This window comes from Calliphora vicina, chromosome 5 (assembly GCF_958450345.1).
Source record: "Calliphora vicina chromosome 5, idCalVici1.1, whole genome shotgun sequence".
Taxonomy (NCBI): domain Eukaryota; kingdom Metazoa; phylum Arthropoda; class Insecta; order Diptera; family Calliphoridae; genus Calliphora; species Calliphora vicina.
In genome coordinates, this window is record NC_088784.1 from 87,658,944 (window position 1) to 87,677,565 (window position 18,622).

An 18,622-nucleotide genomic window follows, 5' to 3' on the forward strand; every position below is an offset into this window, starting at 1 on the left:
CCTACCCCCCATATAATCCCTATATCAGAAAAATATTTTATTGTCTGTAAATAAAAAAAAATACCCACATATTGATGGCTGGAGGGTATTCAAGATTCGTCACAGCCGAATATAACACTCTTACTTGTATCGGTCGTGATTGACACATTCATGGAATTGCCCATATGTTTTTAATTTTTACCCTACAATTAAAACATTTAACGTATATTTTGGAAGCAGTTTTTAGTTTTTCTTTATTTTACAAAATTTTAATAAATTTTTAAGTGTTTACAAAAAAAAATAATAAAATAATTTTCAAATATTATTGTTATAATAATTTAAAATCATCGTTTAAAAAAAAATGCTAGCAATATTTACAAAAAGTACTTTGGTAAAATTGGTTTAATTGAAAAAGAAAATAGAAAATTTTAATTTAAAAAAATCAATATGAAATCAGAGAAAATTCCTTTAATGATTTCAGGCTTAATATTAATAATATATAGGAAAGATTTTTTAATATTTTTTAATTAATTAAAGCAAATGCAATATTTCTGCTATGTATTTAGTAAAATATGGTTTAAAACTAAATTAAACTTAATATTTTATATAAATAAAATCTATTTATAGTTTTAAACTAAAATTTTTAAATAAATTTAGGTTTTTTCTTTTGTTTTCAATCAATTGTATTTAAATACAAACTTAAAGCTATTTTGGGGGGAAGTTTTTGTTAAATATTTTTTGTAGTTGTTTTTAGAGAGAGAGAAAATAAGTCAACTTTCTGTCAAATATCAGCTGCATAAAATCTCCAAGTTGTTGTAGTTATCTGCTGACATTTGACAAGAGATATGAACAATTCAGGGAATGTCATCACGAACCCTAAATTTACAGCTGTCAAGTGCATTGTCCTTGAATAATTGTTATGTCTGTTAGGATTTAGTTCATAACTCATAATGCAAAGAGAGTTTCAAACAAAATCGTTTGAAATATTAACACGGATTTCTCGGCTTTGCTTCACCTTTACAAAATAGTAATTGGCCAATAAATAAATTTTGGATTTTTTGTTGCTTAACTGGTTTTTGCAATAAACGATTCAATTAAACTAACATTGTATGCACTTTTTTTCTCTGTTACAATCTGATCAGCTATTGATTGTGGTTTTCGTTTCATATTTGATAATTTTAAGAACTTCATTGACATTCGAGTTTTTTACAGTTATGTTCGGTCCCTGGGGGCTATGAGAGCCCAACAATGCTCTAAATGCATACGTTAAATTGTATTGGTTTAAAACGTTGTTAAAAATTTCAAAAATCAAAGTTGTTCTCTTGGAAATATTATTTTCTTTCTCTTTAAAAACAAACTACTAAAGGCAAATTGGTGTTATATTTATGGACGGTGTTCCAAGTGATGATGCAAGGTGGCTTTAAAATTTTCTATTCTCGGTGTTACATCGTTGTCTCCGAATCAGGTGGTGTATGATAATTAAGATTATAGGCTGGTGGTCCACTATTTAAGAAAGCCATTGAACGTATGCTTTCCCGGGAGGCAGTACGTTTATGGAAAGGTATCGGCTGAGGCTGTGACGAGGTGTATGGTGGATCTGGCAAGGGTGGTGGAGGTGGTAGGCTGTGCTGACTTAATGATGATTGATGCAAAGGATGTTGCTGATACAGTGGTGGTGTGGAAGGTGATTCATGGGGCAGTTGTTGTTGTTGCTGCTGCTGGTGAAACGATGAAATGGCCGGTGAAGGTGGTGGATGTTGGGTGGCAGAATTTTGTGCTGTATTACTGGCCACTAAACTCACAAAGACATTTTCCGTATTATTTGAGGATGTCATGTACGAAGACATGGGTCTAGCACCATGAAAATTCGAATAACTAGATCTTACCGAGGGTGGACGATTATTATACAACTCATCGACATGTTCACCATCGTTTAGGTTGGTGGTTGAATGTTGATAGGTAGGATTATAGTGGCCACCCCCCAAAGAGGGCGTTAACGTTAAAGTGGGTGATTGTGGCTCATCGAGAGTGGGTATGGGAGAGGGTATCTGTTGCATTTGCTGCCATTGTTGCTGTTGCAAATAAGCTGTCTGGGCATTGGTATTGTAATAAATAGGATCTGGTGGTATATTCTTGCGAAATGATTGATAATGATTATTATTGGTCTTGGTGAGACTACCACCCACAGCCACAGACGAGGATACAGCATTAATATTATTGTGTATTTCCTGATTCAATGACTGCAAGTTGGAGGCTGTCAGGGCAGGTGTTGTATCCTTGTGATGGAATGAACCAAACTGCTGCTGTGGCACCGTCTGTTTGGGATGGTGACCATGTATATGCATGGTAGTTTGCTGCTGTTGATCCAATAGTTTGGTTACGGGATTTTGATGATATTTACGTCTGGAACTTCTGGTGCTGCTTCTGGAATGAGTACCCGTAGAGCCGGCTCCTGCTGACCCTCCTCCTCCACCTCCTTCTCCTCTTAAGGTATTTTTATGGCTGCTATGGCTGGAACTGCGTCTACTGGCCGTTGATTGGCGGCTATTGCTGCCCCTGTGCATAACCGAGCGCCTTTTGACTCGTCGCGGTGTCATGGGTTTGGGACTCAATTCGCCGTTGTCGCCTTCTAAGCCGCCACCACCACGTTCATGCATTTGCTCGTCACCATAATCGAGTATAGTATCGGCTCGACTTCTTATGGTATCCAAACTCGGTCCAAACTCAATCGAGTACAATGACTGGCGATGTTTCGATTTCTTATTAACATGCTTCACTGTTTGTTTTAATTTTTTTGTGGGGAAATAAGAGATTAGAAAAATTTTAATTAGTATGAGAGTTTAAATTTAATTTTATTACATAGATGTTTGTGAAAATAATTTTGGAAAGCACAGTGGAGAAAATTATGGAGTTTTAAAAGCTTTAAGCCTTGCAATTGTAGCTTAAGCTTTTTATAGAAAGTGGTAAAGTTTTTAATTCAAATAATTTTTAATTAAATTAAATTAGTTAAAGCTTAATGCCAATTGCAAACCTGCTTTTGGTAAATATATCTTTAAAGCTATGAAAAAGCTTTCTAAAACTTCATTTGTATTCATAAATGAAATTTTTAAGCTCTTATCAATTGATGACAAATGTTCAAGCTTTAGAGTAGATTAAAAAGCTTGAAATGGAATATATATGAGTAATTTAAAGTTGTTCAGCTTTCGAATGAAATTTTAGTTAAAAGCTTATATAAAGCTTTCTTCGTTTATTCATAAAGCTTAATGATTAAGTAAGAAATATTAAAATTATTTAATTATATTTAAATTATTTATATAATTTGTCAGGACTATTAACAGTTTAAGTCCAACTCAGCATTTTTAATTTATAATAATGTCTATTGACAAATATAAACTTTAAACTTTAAGCTTTTGTATTTAAATTTTTAAAATGTTCTCCAAATTTCCACCACTAAGCTTAATTTAAAATACAATTAAGTTTACCTTTTTAAATGGTGTTAAATAGATAGAGAAATTATACATACAAGCTAAATAGTTGGTTGATTTATTTTTGTTCTGTTATCAAAACTACAGGGTTAAAGAAATTAGTTACAAATAGAACGTTTTTTTTTAAACTAAAAAATACATATTTTTTTAAATAAAAGCAGCAGGAAACCACAAAAGATTAGAAACTAAATAAATAAAAAATCATAAACAAAATTAAAATAAAACAAAGAAACAGTGTTAAGAACATTCGTAGAATTGAATTCCCAATCACCAATTTCTTGCCTCTCACAAAATCACCTAGTGGTGCAGAAAAACAAAATTTTATTTTTTTTAAGGACTTTCATTTTCTTTAAATTTAAGTTCATCTTAAAATTATTGTTTATTTTTCGAATTAATTTGTTTTTTTTTTTTGTATTTTTTACTTAAATTTATTTAGTTTTTACAAAAAAATTGTAATATATAGAATGTTTTTAAATCGCTTAAACGAAGTGGTAATTATACATTCAAAGTTTTCGTTTTAGTGGGTTTTTAATGCATATATTTAGTTGGTTTTTTGTTTATATAATTAATTAATCTCTAACTAGGGAGCTTGAAGTTTATTTAATTTTTTTGTTTTTAAAAAAACCTTCCACTTGTCATTTTCAAGCTTTAAACACATTGATTACAGCAGGCTACTGACCACAATCTCTCAAAAATTAAATACAAACGTTTATATGAAGACAATTATTTTGACGTCATCAAAGCTACACGACTATTTACACAACCACCATTGTGGTTGTAGCCTACTTAAGATAATTTCTATTTTCGTAGGCGAAAACGAACAATATTTATCGAAACGTCAAACTTCAATGTCAGCTGGTTACAATGTTGCTGTCGATTTCATGATAATTAAGTAGATGACTGCAGGACGACGAATGCTACCAACGGTATTTGTAGTCGTGTAGCTGTTTAGCCTGCTATAATCTATGTGTTTAAAGCATCATTTCAATTGTAATTCCATCAAATTAAAAATATTTCTTCGTGTTGCTTGCAAAATGGCCTAAAAATTGTCAGGAGAGCCACAAAATTGTTTATTTTTTATGTTAAAGGCATAGAAATTTATATACCATACTTTGTGTTAACTACAGAATCAATAGAGATGTTTGAAAATATTTTGAATAAGGCCAAATCATATATTGTGATTTACATTTAAGTCGTTTTGCAGACAATTTGCACGACAATTTTAGCGTAACCCATAGATATCTCACGGTCCTATATTCAGTTGCAGACAATACAACTATATTCCGTAATTTCAGTTTTCAAAAAACACAAAAAATTCTTGAAAAATATAGTAAACTTCAAGGTTTTTTCAAGTTTAACTACTCCAAGACAAGATAATTTATTAGCAAAAGAGTTTAAACTAAAATTGAAAATTAGTTCTCGTACGGTTAGCCGCAGAGCAAATGATGTTGATTAGGGCTTCTATAGCTCTGTGGAAAAACTTCTTATTTCTAAACAAGTAAGAGTGGTATATTCGGCTGTGCCGAATCCTATATACCCTTCACCAAATTATACTTCAAAATTTTAAATATTTTTAGGTAAACAAAATTTAATTTTTTTCCAGTTGTTTTTTATTTTTTGGAAAAAATTTTTTTAATTTTTTTTTTTAATTTTAAATATTAAAATTTTTTTTTTGGTTTTTTCAATTTTTTTTTTGTGAAAAAAAAAATCGGGTTAAAATTTTTTTTTCCGATTTTGACCCATTGTAGGTCCAACTTACTATGGTCTTATATACGTCGTTGCAAACGTCTTTGAAATATCTGTCATTAGATATCCATATTGTCTATATTAATGTCTTAGTAATCCAGATATAGGTCAAAAATCGAGGTTGTCTTGGTTTTTTCCTCATATCTCAGCCATTTGTGGACTGATTTTAAATAGCAAAATTCTCGAAAGCATGTCTGACAGAATTATTGAAGATTTGGATCCCGAAGATATCTGGGGTCTTCAGAAAATTGATTTCAACAGACGGACAGACAGACAGACAGACAGACAGACGGACATGGCTTAATCGACTCCGCTATCTATAAGGATCCAGAATATATATACTTTATAGGGTCGGAAATGAAAAATGTAGGTGAAGGGTATAAAAAAAGTTGACATTGGAATACTATTCTCTATTCGGATGAATACTAAGACAATTTAAGAGGCCGTGATGGAAGACAGATCTCCAAGTTCACAAATAAGACAGTTTATTAAGGCAGTGTCAACATTATGGTGTAGGGCTGTTTATCGGAGCATGGTATAGCTCCAATTCATATCATAAAAGATAATATAACTGGTTACAGAAAAGAAAATATGCCCCTAGTTTGGAGATTCCAGCACGACAATTACACCAAACACAACTCTAAAGTTGTAACCGAGTGGTAACAATCCGCTGATGTACATGTTTTGAAGTAGCCTGACCAAGCGCTGGATCTCCATCCTATAAAAAGCCTATGGAAAACTGTAGATCGCAAATATCAAGACAAAATTGTAACACGAAGGAAGCTTTATCAGGTGTGCACAGTGGGGCAGAATCGAAATTTTTTGCAAATAAATCTGGCATTTATAAACGGCTAGTCCGATCGGAATAAAATTAGACGTGGGCGTAGCCAAGGAGTATTCGAGTTTAAGTTATTAAAATGGATTCTACAAATGCTTCAGGGGCGGCACTATGGGAGCTCAAACTAGGGTACCTTCGACATATACAATTTTTATACACGTGCCATTTTTTTTTTGTTTCCCATCCGATTTCAAAGATTTTAATATTTTTGGAAAGCGCAAGCACATGCTTGGGTGTGCTATTTATCTCTAATAAATTCCGAGTTAAAGGCATTTCAAAATTTAAATTTTAAAATTTTGCCATACCTTGGTCCGCTTTTTTAAAAATATAGGGCGTACTTTTGGACCAAATGGAGTCGAATTTTTTTTTGTTAATTAGACAACTAAATTACCAATAATACACAAAAGATTTCAGAGCAATATCAATTATGAATCCAAAAATAAATGATTTTCAATTTAAAAATTCCAAAAATAGTAGAATTTTGCTGTTTTTTGGGCGAAAAGGTGACTTAACTTTTTTTTTAAAAAAAGAAAAAAACTTTCTTTATGAAAATATAACAATTTCATGTTTTTCTGTAAGGTATCTTTACGTAGAACATTTAGGTATAAAAAATATGTTCTATTTTTCGAATATGTCGGCCTTACGTCCTTCGGAAATTGACCTATTTTTTATCAAAATTTCAATATTGGGCCACATGTTCTAAAATCCCAAAGCCGGGATCAGAAAACTAAAAGCAGCCTTAGAAACCTTGATATGTTCCCTATTTATCCCCAAAGTATTTTCCCAGCGCCGAAGGAAATGTGGACCCTATGGGCAAAATTGTAAAAAAATAAAATTTTTAGGATTTTCGCTCCAATTTTTAGGAATTGCGGGATTCCCTTTGTTCGTTTGACAATTTTTTTTCACTTTGTTATTTAGAATAATAAATTTAAAAAACCTTGAAAATTTCATTGAATTCTGCTGATAACTAAAGATTTTATTACATATTACATATTTATTGAGTTTCTAAAACTAAAATTTGTATCAAAATTTTAATAGCATTGCAAGTATTCAAGCCTGTCACAGATCGAAAGTGGAATTCAGAATTCAGCTTCTTCAGAAAAAGTAAAACGAAAATTTCTTTCGGAATGAAACCACTTTCAGTTTTCAATGTGGAATTGATATTTCTTTATATTTATTTGTTTTTCTAAAAATTTTAATCAATTTCTGTACCAAAAACTTCACTTTTTTCAAATATTAAAAACGTTGTCAAATTAAAATCAGAAATACAGAATATTTAAATATTTTTTGAATTAATAAGTTACACGGAATCTGAAGACTTAAAACGAAATCGATCGGAATAAAAACTACGGAATTGAAACCATTCCGAACAAAACGTGTGACAGGCCTGATTAGGACCAATTTGATTCACATTTATTCCGAACTGATTTTTGTTGTTTAGATAGTTAATTTTTAGTCTTACAAAAAAAGTTCAAGTCAATATCTCAATTAGATTAAAAAATATGCCACTCAATCTTTCGAAAATATTGCACATTTTCAGATTTTTTTTTTTTGATAAATATTCTCAATATTGTATTCAACAACAAGTCAAAGGTTCTGACTAGTTTCATTTTATACATTAGTTGGGATGTTTTGCCTCATCCACATTATAGTCCAGACCTTGCTCCGTCCGTCTACTATTTGTTTAGATCGATGCAGAGCGCTCTCTCTGGGATACGCATTACTTCAGAACAGAGTGTCCGAAATTGGCTTGATTCGTTATTGGCCTCAAAAGATGAGCAGGTCTTTTGACTCAGAATCTATATTTTGCCAAAAAGATGGGAAAATGTCATAGCTAGCAATGGCCAATACCTTGAAGAAATGTTTCAAAAAGAAAGCATTTTTAAGTTTCAGATATACAATTGAAAAATTCTGAAATACAATTTGAAAGTTCTGAAATAAATTTGAAATTTCTGAAATATTTTTGGAATTTTCTGGAATAGATTACTGAAATAAAATTCGAAATTTTCTAAAATATATTTTGAAATTTCTAAAATTCTGAAATAAATTTGGAAATTTCTGCAATAAATTGAAATTTTCGGAAATACAATTGCAAAATTCTGAAATATAATTGGAAATATTTGAAATACAATTGAAAATTATATAATTATTTTCGTGATATCAATGAATTAATTCATCGCCTTGTCTTAACAAGTAGTAACTTATCAGAACATTAGCATTTTATCTTGTTCCTTTGTAATGAAAATTTATTATTTAATTATTTTGTTAATTTTAAGTTCAAGTGGAAGGTCATTTCCATCAAATTCGTCGTAAGCCTTATAGTCAAAGGCTCTCTCTGCGAATTTGTTTTAAAAAACTAAAACTAAACAACTTTAAATTAAACATTGAAGCTTGTTAGTTTTTAATTTCTTAATGTTTTTTTTTTTTTGTAATAATGTTAAAGTTAAACTATAGTTTTTATTTTAAAAAATATTAGTTAAATAGTTAGAAATATATTCTAAGTTTTCGTGTTTTTTTATTTTTTCATTTCATTATAACAATTTTAATAGTTTTTCTTGGTTGTTAACAATTTAAATTTTTTGCTTTTATTATTAATAATATTTTTATTAATTTTTTTTTAATTTTTTTTTGTAAATAATTAATTTTACATTAATTTGTTTTATGTTTTTCAAACTTGAAGGCATTTCATATATAATTTTTCTTTAGTTTTCGGTTTTTTTTTTCAAAAAAGCTTTATTTTTTCCATAAATTTTTTCTTTTCTTAAGAATTCAATTCCTACACATAAAACATTTAATTATTTAATATTTTCTTTTATTTTATTTTTTTGTTTAAACATACATAATTTGTTTTAATATATTTTTGATTTTTAAAGTTTTTTCTTTTGTTTTTTTTTAATATCACAGTTGAAAATAATAAAACAATTACATTTATTTGTTAATATATAAGTTTTTCTTTTTTTCTTTGTTTAATAATAATTATTTTCTTGTTAAGAAGGCTAAATTTATATAATAAAAAATTTGTTTTTTTAGCTCAGCTAAATTCAGCTTTATTTTAATAAATTGAACAAAATGTTTAGCTGCTGGTTTTTTTAAAGAGCACAAAGCAGTTGTAATGTAAACTGCTATTTATTTAGTAAATAAAAAAATTAAAAATTTGTTTTGTTTTTCTAGCTTGGATAGTGGTTTTTAAAAGAATGATATTTATTGAAATTTTGCTTTCAAGTAATCAGGACTTTTGCTTCTTAAATTTCGATATTATTAGGACACTATTGCTCTTCAGAGCTGATCACTACATTTCACAATTGATCATAAATTTATTTTTGGCGATGTTTTAATAAAATAAGGGGCTACCACTAAAATTTTAGATTTGAGTAAAAAATTCTGAAAACGCCAAGCACCGATCCTCGAAAAATCTCATTATTTATATAGCCCTATTTGTTACTGAAATAAATACTAAATTCTTTTACTATCGCACTGTAAATAATGTCACAGTGGGCCCTTTTTTCAGTTTTTGGAACACATTTTCACCGTTTCAGGAATTTCGGTATTTGGAAACAATAAATGGCAATAATTATAATACCATTGACTTAAGGATATTTAGATCTATATTATTTCCAAATTTTGTTACGATATCTTTAGCCGTTAGCATTTTATAATAATTCAAATTTTATATTTATCTTCATGGAAAATCGTTTTGTGTTTAAGGTAAATGATATCCGAAAAATGTATAAAATTACTTAATTTTACTAAAATATCAATCTTCAAGTCCTAAGATTTTCATTAATACCAAATACTTATATAAAAAGCTTATATTTACTCTTCAGAAGATCGACAAATTTGCCCCCTTTGAAATTTTTTTTTTCATATATTACATGCAAAATGTGTTATGTTCCTTCAAAATGTACAATGAATGTCGGCCTTATATGATCAAGATTGGATAACGTGGTGGGCCGTGATCATACTGTTAATTATTTTCCTATTTTTCGCTATTGCAGCACAACAGAGAAAAAGTGTGCACTTGATCATACTTTTTTAACAAAAAAATCTTTGTTTTTTTTTTAAGATATAAAGTGATTTTTATAAGCTATTTAGAGTACCTAGACACAATCACATTGTATTAATATGTTCCCCTTTACCTTAGTTACAACTTTACTAAATATTGTTAGTGAAAAAATAAGAGTCCGTAAGTTATTCTAAAAAAAAGTGAAAAAAAGTTTTTCTTACAAATTTTTTTTTCAATAAAAGGACACGAAATAGCTAATTTTTGGCAAAAAAATCTAAACTAAATTTGTTTGGTGGACTTTTAGTTATATTACTACCATATATAGTTGAGCGGTATCACCAATTATCAATTAGTTGTTGGCCAAAAACTGATGACAACTTTTTTTGAGGGTCCACCGATTTTCAGAAACTTTGAAGGACCATAAAAAACCATTGGTCATCAAAATTGGCAAACGGAGTATAGGGCTTTACTACCCTTTGGTAGTAGAGTCGAACCTATACTGTCACGACCGTGATGACACCAAGTCTGAATTAGTTGTTGGCAAAAAACTGATGATATAATTTTTTGAAGGTCCAATGATTTTCAGAAACTTTGGAGGACCATAAAAAAAAATTGGTCCCCAAAATCGCCAAACTGAGTATAGAGTTTTACTACCCTTTGGTAGTAGAGTCGAACCTATACTGTCATGACCGTGATGACACCAAGTCTGAATTAGTTATCGGCAAAAAACTGATGACAACTTTTTTTGGGGGCCCACTGATTTTCAGAAATTTTGGAGGCCCATAAAAAAACATTGGTCTCCAAAATCGCAAAACTGAGTATAGGGTTTTACTACCCTTTCATAGTAGAGTCGAACCTATACTATCATGGCCGTGATGACACCAAGTCTAAATTAGTTGTTGGCAAAAAACTGATGACACCATTTTTGATGGCCCACTGATTTTCAGAAATTTTGGAGGACCATAAAAAAAAATTGGTCCCCAAAATCGCCAAACTGTGTATAGGGTTTTACTACCCTTTGGTAGTAGAGTCGCACCTATACTGTCATTACCGTGATGACACCAAGTCTGAATGAGTTGTTGGCAAAAAACTGATGACACCTTTTTTTGATGGCCCACTGATTTTCAGAAACTTTGGAGGACCATAAAAAAAAATGGTCATCAAAATTGTCAAACTGAGAATAGAGTTTTACTACCCTTTGTTAGTAAAGTCGAACCTTACTCTGGTTTTGGAACGGCTGGGTATATTAAATAGAAAATTAAATTTTTGGCACTGAAATATTTGAAATTAATCTTATTTTAAAATCAACTAAGCTATAAAATTCTTTTTATTCAAACGTTTTCGATCTTTTTTTATTCAGTATGTTTTCTAGCGATTTATTTATTTCCTTAAAAAGCACCACAATTAATAAATCGCTATAATTAGAAAAATCTCAATAAATTTCATTTAAAAACCACTTTAATTCCATGTTATCATGTTAGTTTCTTAATTTCCTTGTATTTTATTTAATATTTATAACAAATTTTGATTTTTTTGTATTGTTTTCAAATCACTGGGTTGTCTTATAATTATTTGCTTTAGATTTATGTATATCATTTGTAAAATCTACTTTATTATTCCCAAAAAAAAGCTTTCTTTCTGTTTTAACTCACTTAGAATCATTTTCTCAATCTCTGATTATATTTTCGGTAACGATATACTTTCAATTAATATAATTTTTAAATGAGAAATGTCAGTATATCGCCACTTTAAAAAATAACCAGATATTGAGAAAATGGATTTTAGATTTAGTTTTAATTTTTGCAAATTTCTTAAAAATTTAAATTTCCACAATTATTTCCTTTTAAAGAAATAATTTATTTAAATTTTGAAATTTAGTTTTTTGATCGTTAATTTCAGTTGCTATCTAACAAAAAAACAACAAAGAAACCAACTTATATTTTACACACATCAAACATTAACAAAATAAAATTGTAAGTCAATATTTTTTAAAAAAATTTTGAATTTTTAATAAGAAATAAAACAAACAACACAACATACACACACTTCTTGTTTTAGTACACAACATTTAGGAAACAATATAATGTTGTAAGATTAGTACAAAAGTAAATTTATTTAACAAAATATTTATATTTATAATAAAAAACTGAAACAATACTATACAGCACTTTATTTTTTATTTATTTGGCAGCTTAAGGCAGGCAGATTTTTAAAGTCTAAATGAGAACAAGTTCTTTAACGAGTCTAAGTTTAAGCAAGAGATCTCGGGCATCAAATGAAACCTTAATGCATTTTCTTTTCATTTTCATGGTTTTTTCTTTCTAGCTTAAAACTACATTGTTAAACGTCAGCAATCGCAGTCTATCAGGCTAAAACAGAAATAAGTTTTACGATACGATACTCATTTGATAAACGAAATAATTTGAAAATAAAAAAAATTATACATCACATTTAGCGATTAACGAAAAAGTATAGAATAGTGCAGTTTATCGGGCGAAATGTTGTGTATTAATGGGTGAGAGCAATGAAAAGTGATTTAACAGTTTTTTAAGACAGCAAGAGAGAGAGAGACACATATTTTAGTTTGATGAGTGAGTTCAAGGCGAAATTATATTCCAGGTAGAGTCAGCGGCGAATTAAGGAAAATAAGAATTCAATTCATTAATTTTTAATATAAGGAGTTTGACATTCGAAACAACTCTCAAACTGTTTCTTTAATCTAGTACGAAACTGTCGTAGGCGTATGACGTTTACGCCAACCACGATAAGGGTGATTGTCAAACTCTATAAATAAAAAAATTAATGAATTTTCTCCTATTTGCCTGAATTTGCCACCTACACCATCTGGTACATAAATTCGCCTTGGTTTAAATAAGTAATTATTCAAGGCGAATTCATGACTGCATTTCGAATACAATTTGTTTTCTGTCTTGTCTTTCTATACGGAGTTTAACAGCGATAGTTGTGGGATATATTTTGTATAAGGACATTCTCGCTTTAAAATTGTATAAACAAAAAATAATCCGCAGTTTTAATGGGACCACCTAAAGGCGTATTCATTATAAAGTGGAGACGATTGCAGAGCTCGATCTGTCAAATTCACTAGAGTTTGTTGTTTCAAATACTACAATAGACGCAAAAACAACAGGTAGACTTTGAAAGCATGTGGGTTTTGTAAATGTTGTAGCAAGGCGAATTTATATACATGGTGTCGGTGGCGAATTCAGGAAAATACGAGCGAATTCATTATTTTTTTATGTATGGAGTTTGACATTTGACACAATTCTCTTATTGTTTCGAATGTCAAACTCCATATATAAAAAATTAATGAATTCGCTCGTATTCGCCTGAATTCGCCACCGACACCACCTTGTATATAAATTCGCTTTGTGTTGTAACATGACTCTCACCTTATAACGAATTCGCCTTAAGCCACCTTGTATAAATTCGCCTTGTATTTGACAACGAAAATACAAAATTATTTTGCGTCATTTTCAGCATAATAGCCTTGATGACCAAATTTTGTAGCCAATCGAATGATTCGATTATATTTTGACATATTTTTTCGGTTCTTGCTAAAGAAAGTCAGTTAAGAAAAACGAACTATAATTGAAATATCCGAATATTTGTCACTTCAACTTAAATTTGTCAGCCAAAACAGTAAGAATTCGGTCACTAAGACTGATTGATTTGATTATCAACAAAATCGATAGCTGATGATCTAAAGCAGTGATCACATAGAGAATGTGTTATTTTGAAGGTATCTTGGCGGAATGCTCTAAAATTAACTTCACTTTCAGGATATCGTATCTTGTTGTTATGAACTGTAACTGTTATGAACTGTAACTGAGAATCCAATGAAATGTCACGTACGAATTTTTTGTGTCCGCGTGAAATATTACGCTTTGATATTTTTCAAAAGTATGAGACATGAAAGCTAACAAAACAACTGGTTGAAGTTTAAGTTTTCTCAGGTTCCGAATGAGACTCTACCCCTGCAGAGTAGATTTTCTGTATGACTTAAAAAAACAGGAAATATGGCTGACTATTTTATAGAAGAATATGGAGTAAAATCGGAAAGAGCAAATGTCTGCTATCAAAAGCTAATTAAACAACGGTTTGAAGTTTAAGTTTCCTCAGATTCCGAGTAAGAATCTACATCCTGCAGATTAGATTTTTTGTATGTATTAAAATGAGGAAATATGGCTGGCTACTTTATAGAAGAACATGGAATAAAATCGGAAAGAGCAATTCTATGCTACCAAAAGCTAATTAGCTTAGGCGGTCGATAATGAAATTTCGAGTGTCTTCTCAATATCTAGGTTAACCAAAGAATTCGGGAGTCTCTAAATGAGATATCTAAACATTCTAGGATAACGCTAGGGTCCCTAGTCATGGTAACTGTTATAACCTCTTCCTTGGCATTCCTCTTCCGTTGGTCCAAAAGAAACTATTTGGGCTTGCTCAGATTAGGTGGTTTAATCAAATCAACTATGCTATTGCGAGATCGCCTTGTCACCTATGTGATACTGATGAAGTGAAACATATTATTGAATTCCATCGCAAGGAAACTAAATAGAATAGCATGCCATGAGACTGAGGTTACTACAGAAATCGTCATTAGGAGAATGAATGTTTGACCTTTGCCTCTAAAAGAGATCGTATTTTAAAGCCCCATGCTTCTTATTCTGGGAACAGCTATCGATTATGAATTTCAGATACATCTACACATTAATGAGAATATCTGACAAATGTGGAATAAAATACTTTCTGCTAACCTCTTGGGTATCACAAATTGATCAGTTTTTGATGGACCCAAGTAAGTAGCTTCAAGATACAACTTCACTAAACTTATCTCTGGTTAAAAGTTCCAAAAGTATTCTTGAAATACGCAGTATTACTTTCAGAAAATTCAGTGGTAAAATTTTGAATTCAAAAACTAGTTTTCTGAAACAAATCATCTACCTAAAATTAGTAATTGCTCTACAAAATGACTCACTACTTGTTCGCTTTCAGTGGCTCGTTAATTCGCCACTCAGTTTACATATATTAAAAACTTGTAACGGAGTATTCAAATAGCTTAATATTTTCAATTGAAACCTAAAGCTGTCAGTCTAAATTAAGTTAATTTTTTTAAACTATTTTTTATTAAAAATCGTTCAGAACTGTTTCTTATTTCAAACACTTTCTAATTAATTAAACAAATTATGAGTTGCAAAAGCTAGTTGACATACAATCTGAATATCTCCATCATGTGTACAAATCTAAGGAACATTTTAAGGTGAAACCCTTGGCATAAATTCATCGCCATATAATCATGCTACTCTAAGCTGGCTTTAGCACATTGAGGGCCCAGCAGTTTAAATAAAATACTTCCCTGGCTGCAAAACATTTTTTTATTAGGAATGAGTTTAAAAGAGATTTATAAAACTTTCTGAAGCAGCCAAGATCTATTCAGTTTCTTTTTTTAATCTCTTATATTTAAAGAAATTCAAGTAGTTTCGTGTGAAAATTACCCACAACAAGGGTGAAGTGTGAAATCCCTGTGGCACGCCAGGAAGTATTAGGTCTCGTACGACATGGCACTCAATGTGTTATACTACTTTTCCTACTAAAATACAAATATTGAAAAAGTTTGCTCTTTGTAGGTCTGTATTATCAAAAAATTATTCTATCTACGTTTTAATGCTAACAGGGGACAAAAATTTGTTTAGGCTGCATAGCCCAATTTGCGATCATTGGAAATATTATTACGAATGACACCCTCACCTCCCGACATGGAATTACAATAGGAGCGTGGTCTGATTTTAACACCATCTCTGCGGCCACTACGACGATTGACATGTGGGGCCAGCTCTTGTTCCTGATCATGCTGACTCTCTTTAGTATTAGAGCGTTCATTGACGACAGCCCGCTCCTTATCTCTTAGCGAACCATTTGTATTTCGGGACGACGATAAACGATCATGAGATCTGGCCTTCGAAATGGTGTAGGTGTGTATGGAACCATTGTCGGCTGCATAGCCGGGTGGTGTGTCACGTATTTGATCACAAAAATTCGCCGAACTATTGAGTGGGGCATGAGATCGTTCGTTGTGCGAATTTTGCTGACGTTGACGTCTAGCTATACGCGAAGCTACCGGAGATCTCGGTATATACTGAGTGGGCATGGCATAACGTTCGGTTACCTCGGGCGAGAGATCCGGATAGGGAGCGGTGCCAGTACGTGGCTGAAATATATGAGGTCTAGGCTGGGGCGGAGGCGGTGGTGTTACCTCCGAGGGTGACAAAAATTCCGCATTATACGAAGCCGGCACTTTGGGCAGCGGTATGTTAGTAGGTCTGGGTGTCTGCTTTTGGGCTGGACAAGCTGAATTTTGCCTATAAGGTGTGGGTGAATAGGCCGGATGGAAAGGCAAACCGTTTTGCTGATACAAAGCTCTTTGAGCTGGATTAAGATCATGGGGAGTTAAAGGCTGTAAAATAGCACCATGTTCCAGTAGAATACCAGAGTTGTCATGATAATTGTGAGGCGTTATTTGTGACGAATTATTATTCGGACTTGTGCGCAGCTGCTGATGGTTACTGTTATTGTTCAGAGAATTTTGCGAATGCCTAGAATTCAAAGAATGAGGCGAATTATTGTTCTCCAGCAGCTGGGCAGAAGGTGTTAGAAAGTAATTACCCGGTGTGGGTTTGGTAAAGGGTACATAGGTTACACCCTCGTCGGCCTTAAGGTTTTGTATGGAAAAATTATCCTCCTCAAAGGATTCATCAAATTGATTGGACGTGGTTTCGTTAAAAATTTCTGAATATTTTATATCTGGACGTTGGGCAGCCGAACAGGCCGAGGCGGCAGCAACTGCATTTGCTGCACTAGAGGCATGTTTAAAACTACTATAGCTGGACGATTTGGCCGGTTTAGGTTTGGAATGTATGCGTGCAAAATGTCCTTCACCAGCACCGCTATGAATGGCGGCCTGTGAGGAGAGATGTTGAGACTGGTTATTATTTAAACTATTGGTTAAACTATAGTTACTGTTACTTAGCGAACTGTTCAGGGCATTGCCACCCGAACCCAAACTGGTGGTGGCATTTTGTTTCAAACTCGAATTCAAGTTTTGTGTGGAATTTTGCAAAGAGGCATAGGAGAGAGACGGTGTGGTGTCTTGGGTGGGAGACTGGGTCAATAGCATTTGTCTCCTAGAACCATTAACATACAACTGATGATCGGCCTTAGCTGTGCTATCATCATAGTAGGCCGGCATGATGGGCTGTTTCTGGGCCAAATCGATATTGGCCGGAAAGATACTGTTGGTGGAAGTGGGCTGAACTTTGCGACACTGCTTAGGACTATAGAGCATGTGGGTTAGAGAGTTACTGGCATTACTAGGATTAGGTGTAAAACTACGGCTAGTGGGGGACATGTTGCGATGTCGCCGTCTATGATGATGACTACTACCGGTATTAAAGGGTTCAAACTGACTACTGTTACTAACCAAACTACCATTAAAACTGCCCTCTCCTATAACAGCGCCCCTATTGCGACTCTGGGAATTAGAATGTTGTTGTTGCTGTTGCTGATTATGATGATGATTATGATGTGTGTGTATTAAGAAAGTGTTGCTGTTGCTGTTGTTTGCATTGCTGTTGTTGCTGTTGTTGCTATATCTATTGCTATTGTTATGGCTAATGCTGTTGCTGTGTTGTTGGTGGTTGCTGTTGTTGTTAGTTGTTGCAGTTGTTGCTGATGTTAGAATTTGTTTATGAAGAGATGTTTGCTGAGAGGATGAGAATTTTTTTTTCGTTGCAGTTGGAGTAGTAGTAGAAGTAGTAGTATTTGTACAAATTGCATGGTTACTGTTACTGAGATGATTGTTACTATTACTGAGAGTATGGTGAGTATGATTTTGATTTTGATTCTGATGCTTATTTGAGAGCATAGTGGCACTGGCTGATGTCGGTATGCTTGTATAGCTCACGTACATTGGATGGACCACCGTGTGTTGTGGACTCTTGGCATCACCATTCATGAAATCGACTGCATTTTCATCATCAATCCGCCACAAGATATCGCCAGCATATAGAATTGTGTTCGAACGATTTCGAAATACACACCCACACAGAAGAGAGACAGATAGAGGTTTGTGTGTTCGTTTTTTGTTTTTTGTTTGTAACATAAAATGAGAAAAAGAGAAGAACATTAAATGATTAAAAATGCATTTAATGTATCTTTCTTTTCTTTTTAATTTTTACTTAAAACTAATTAATTAATTTGATAATAAATTGTAAGTAGTAACATGTTTGTGGGCATCTATGTGTGAGGAATTGTTGTGGAGAGTTTATGATGATATTTGGTTATGATATTTCGGGGGAGGAGGCGGGGTTTGTGTTATGATATATGGGACATGATGTTTTATAGAATGTTAACTGGGAGTGGGAGTGGTTTTGGTGTTACATTGAGTGACATTATTATGAATTTATTATTTTACAATAAAATTTTGATTTTTTTTTTTTGAAACAACTCTTCATATACGAGTATTTAGTTATGATGAATTTCAGACAATACACA

The 18,622-nt window shown here is 32.0% G+C and overlaps 1 protein-coding gene across 5 annotated transcripts in view; it reads right to left on the reverse strand.

The window, feature by feature from the left end:
- Positions 1–205: 205 nt before the first annotated feature.
- The window catches only part of NKAIN (Sodium/potassium-transporting ATPase subunit beta-1-interacting protein), a 106,637-nt gene continuing 88,220 nt past the window's right edge, over positions 206–18,622 (reverse strand). The window contains exons 6-7 of one of the 5 annotated variants that reach the window (XM_065514188.1): positions 18,037–18,091; positions 2,590–2,755 (exon numbers count right to left, since the gene is read on the reverse strand). In XM_065514188.1, coding sequence (XP_065370260.1) covers positions 2,743–2,755; positions 18,037–18,091 — 68 coding nt within the window. In that variant the 3' untranslated portion in view covers positions 2,590–2,742. Of the gene's footprint in view, positions 2,756–12,214; positions 12,421–13,372; positions 18,092–18,622 lie in introns of those variants that run through there. The other 4 variants (XM_065514186.1, XM_065514187.1, XM_065514185.1 and 1 more) reach the window with 4 other exon arrangements.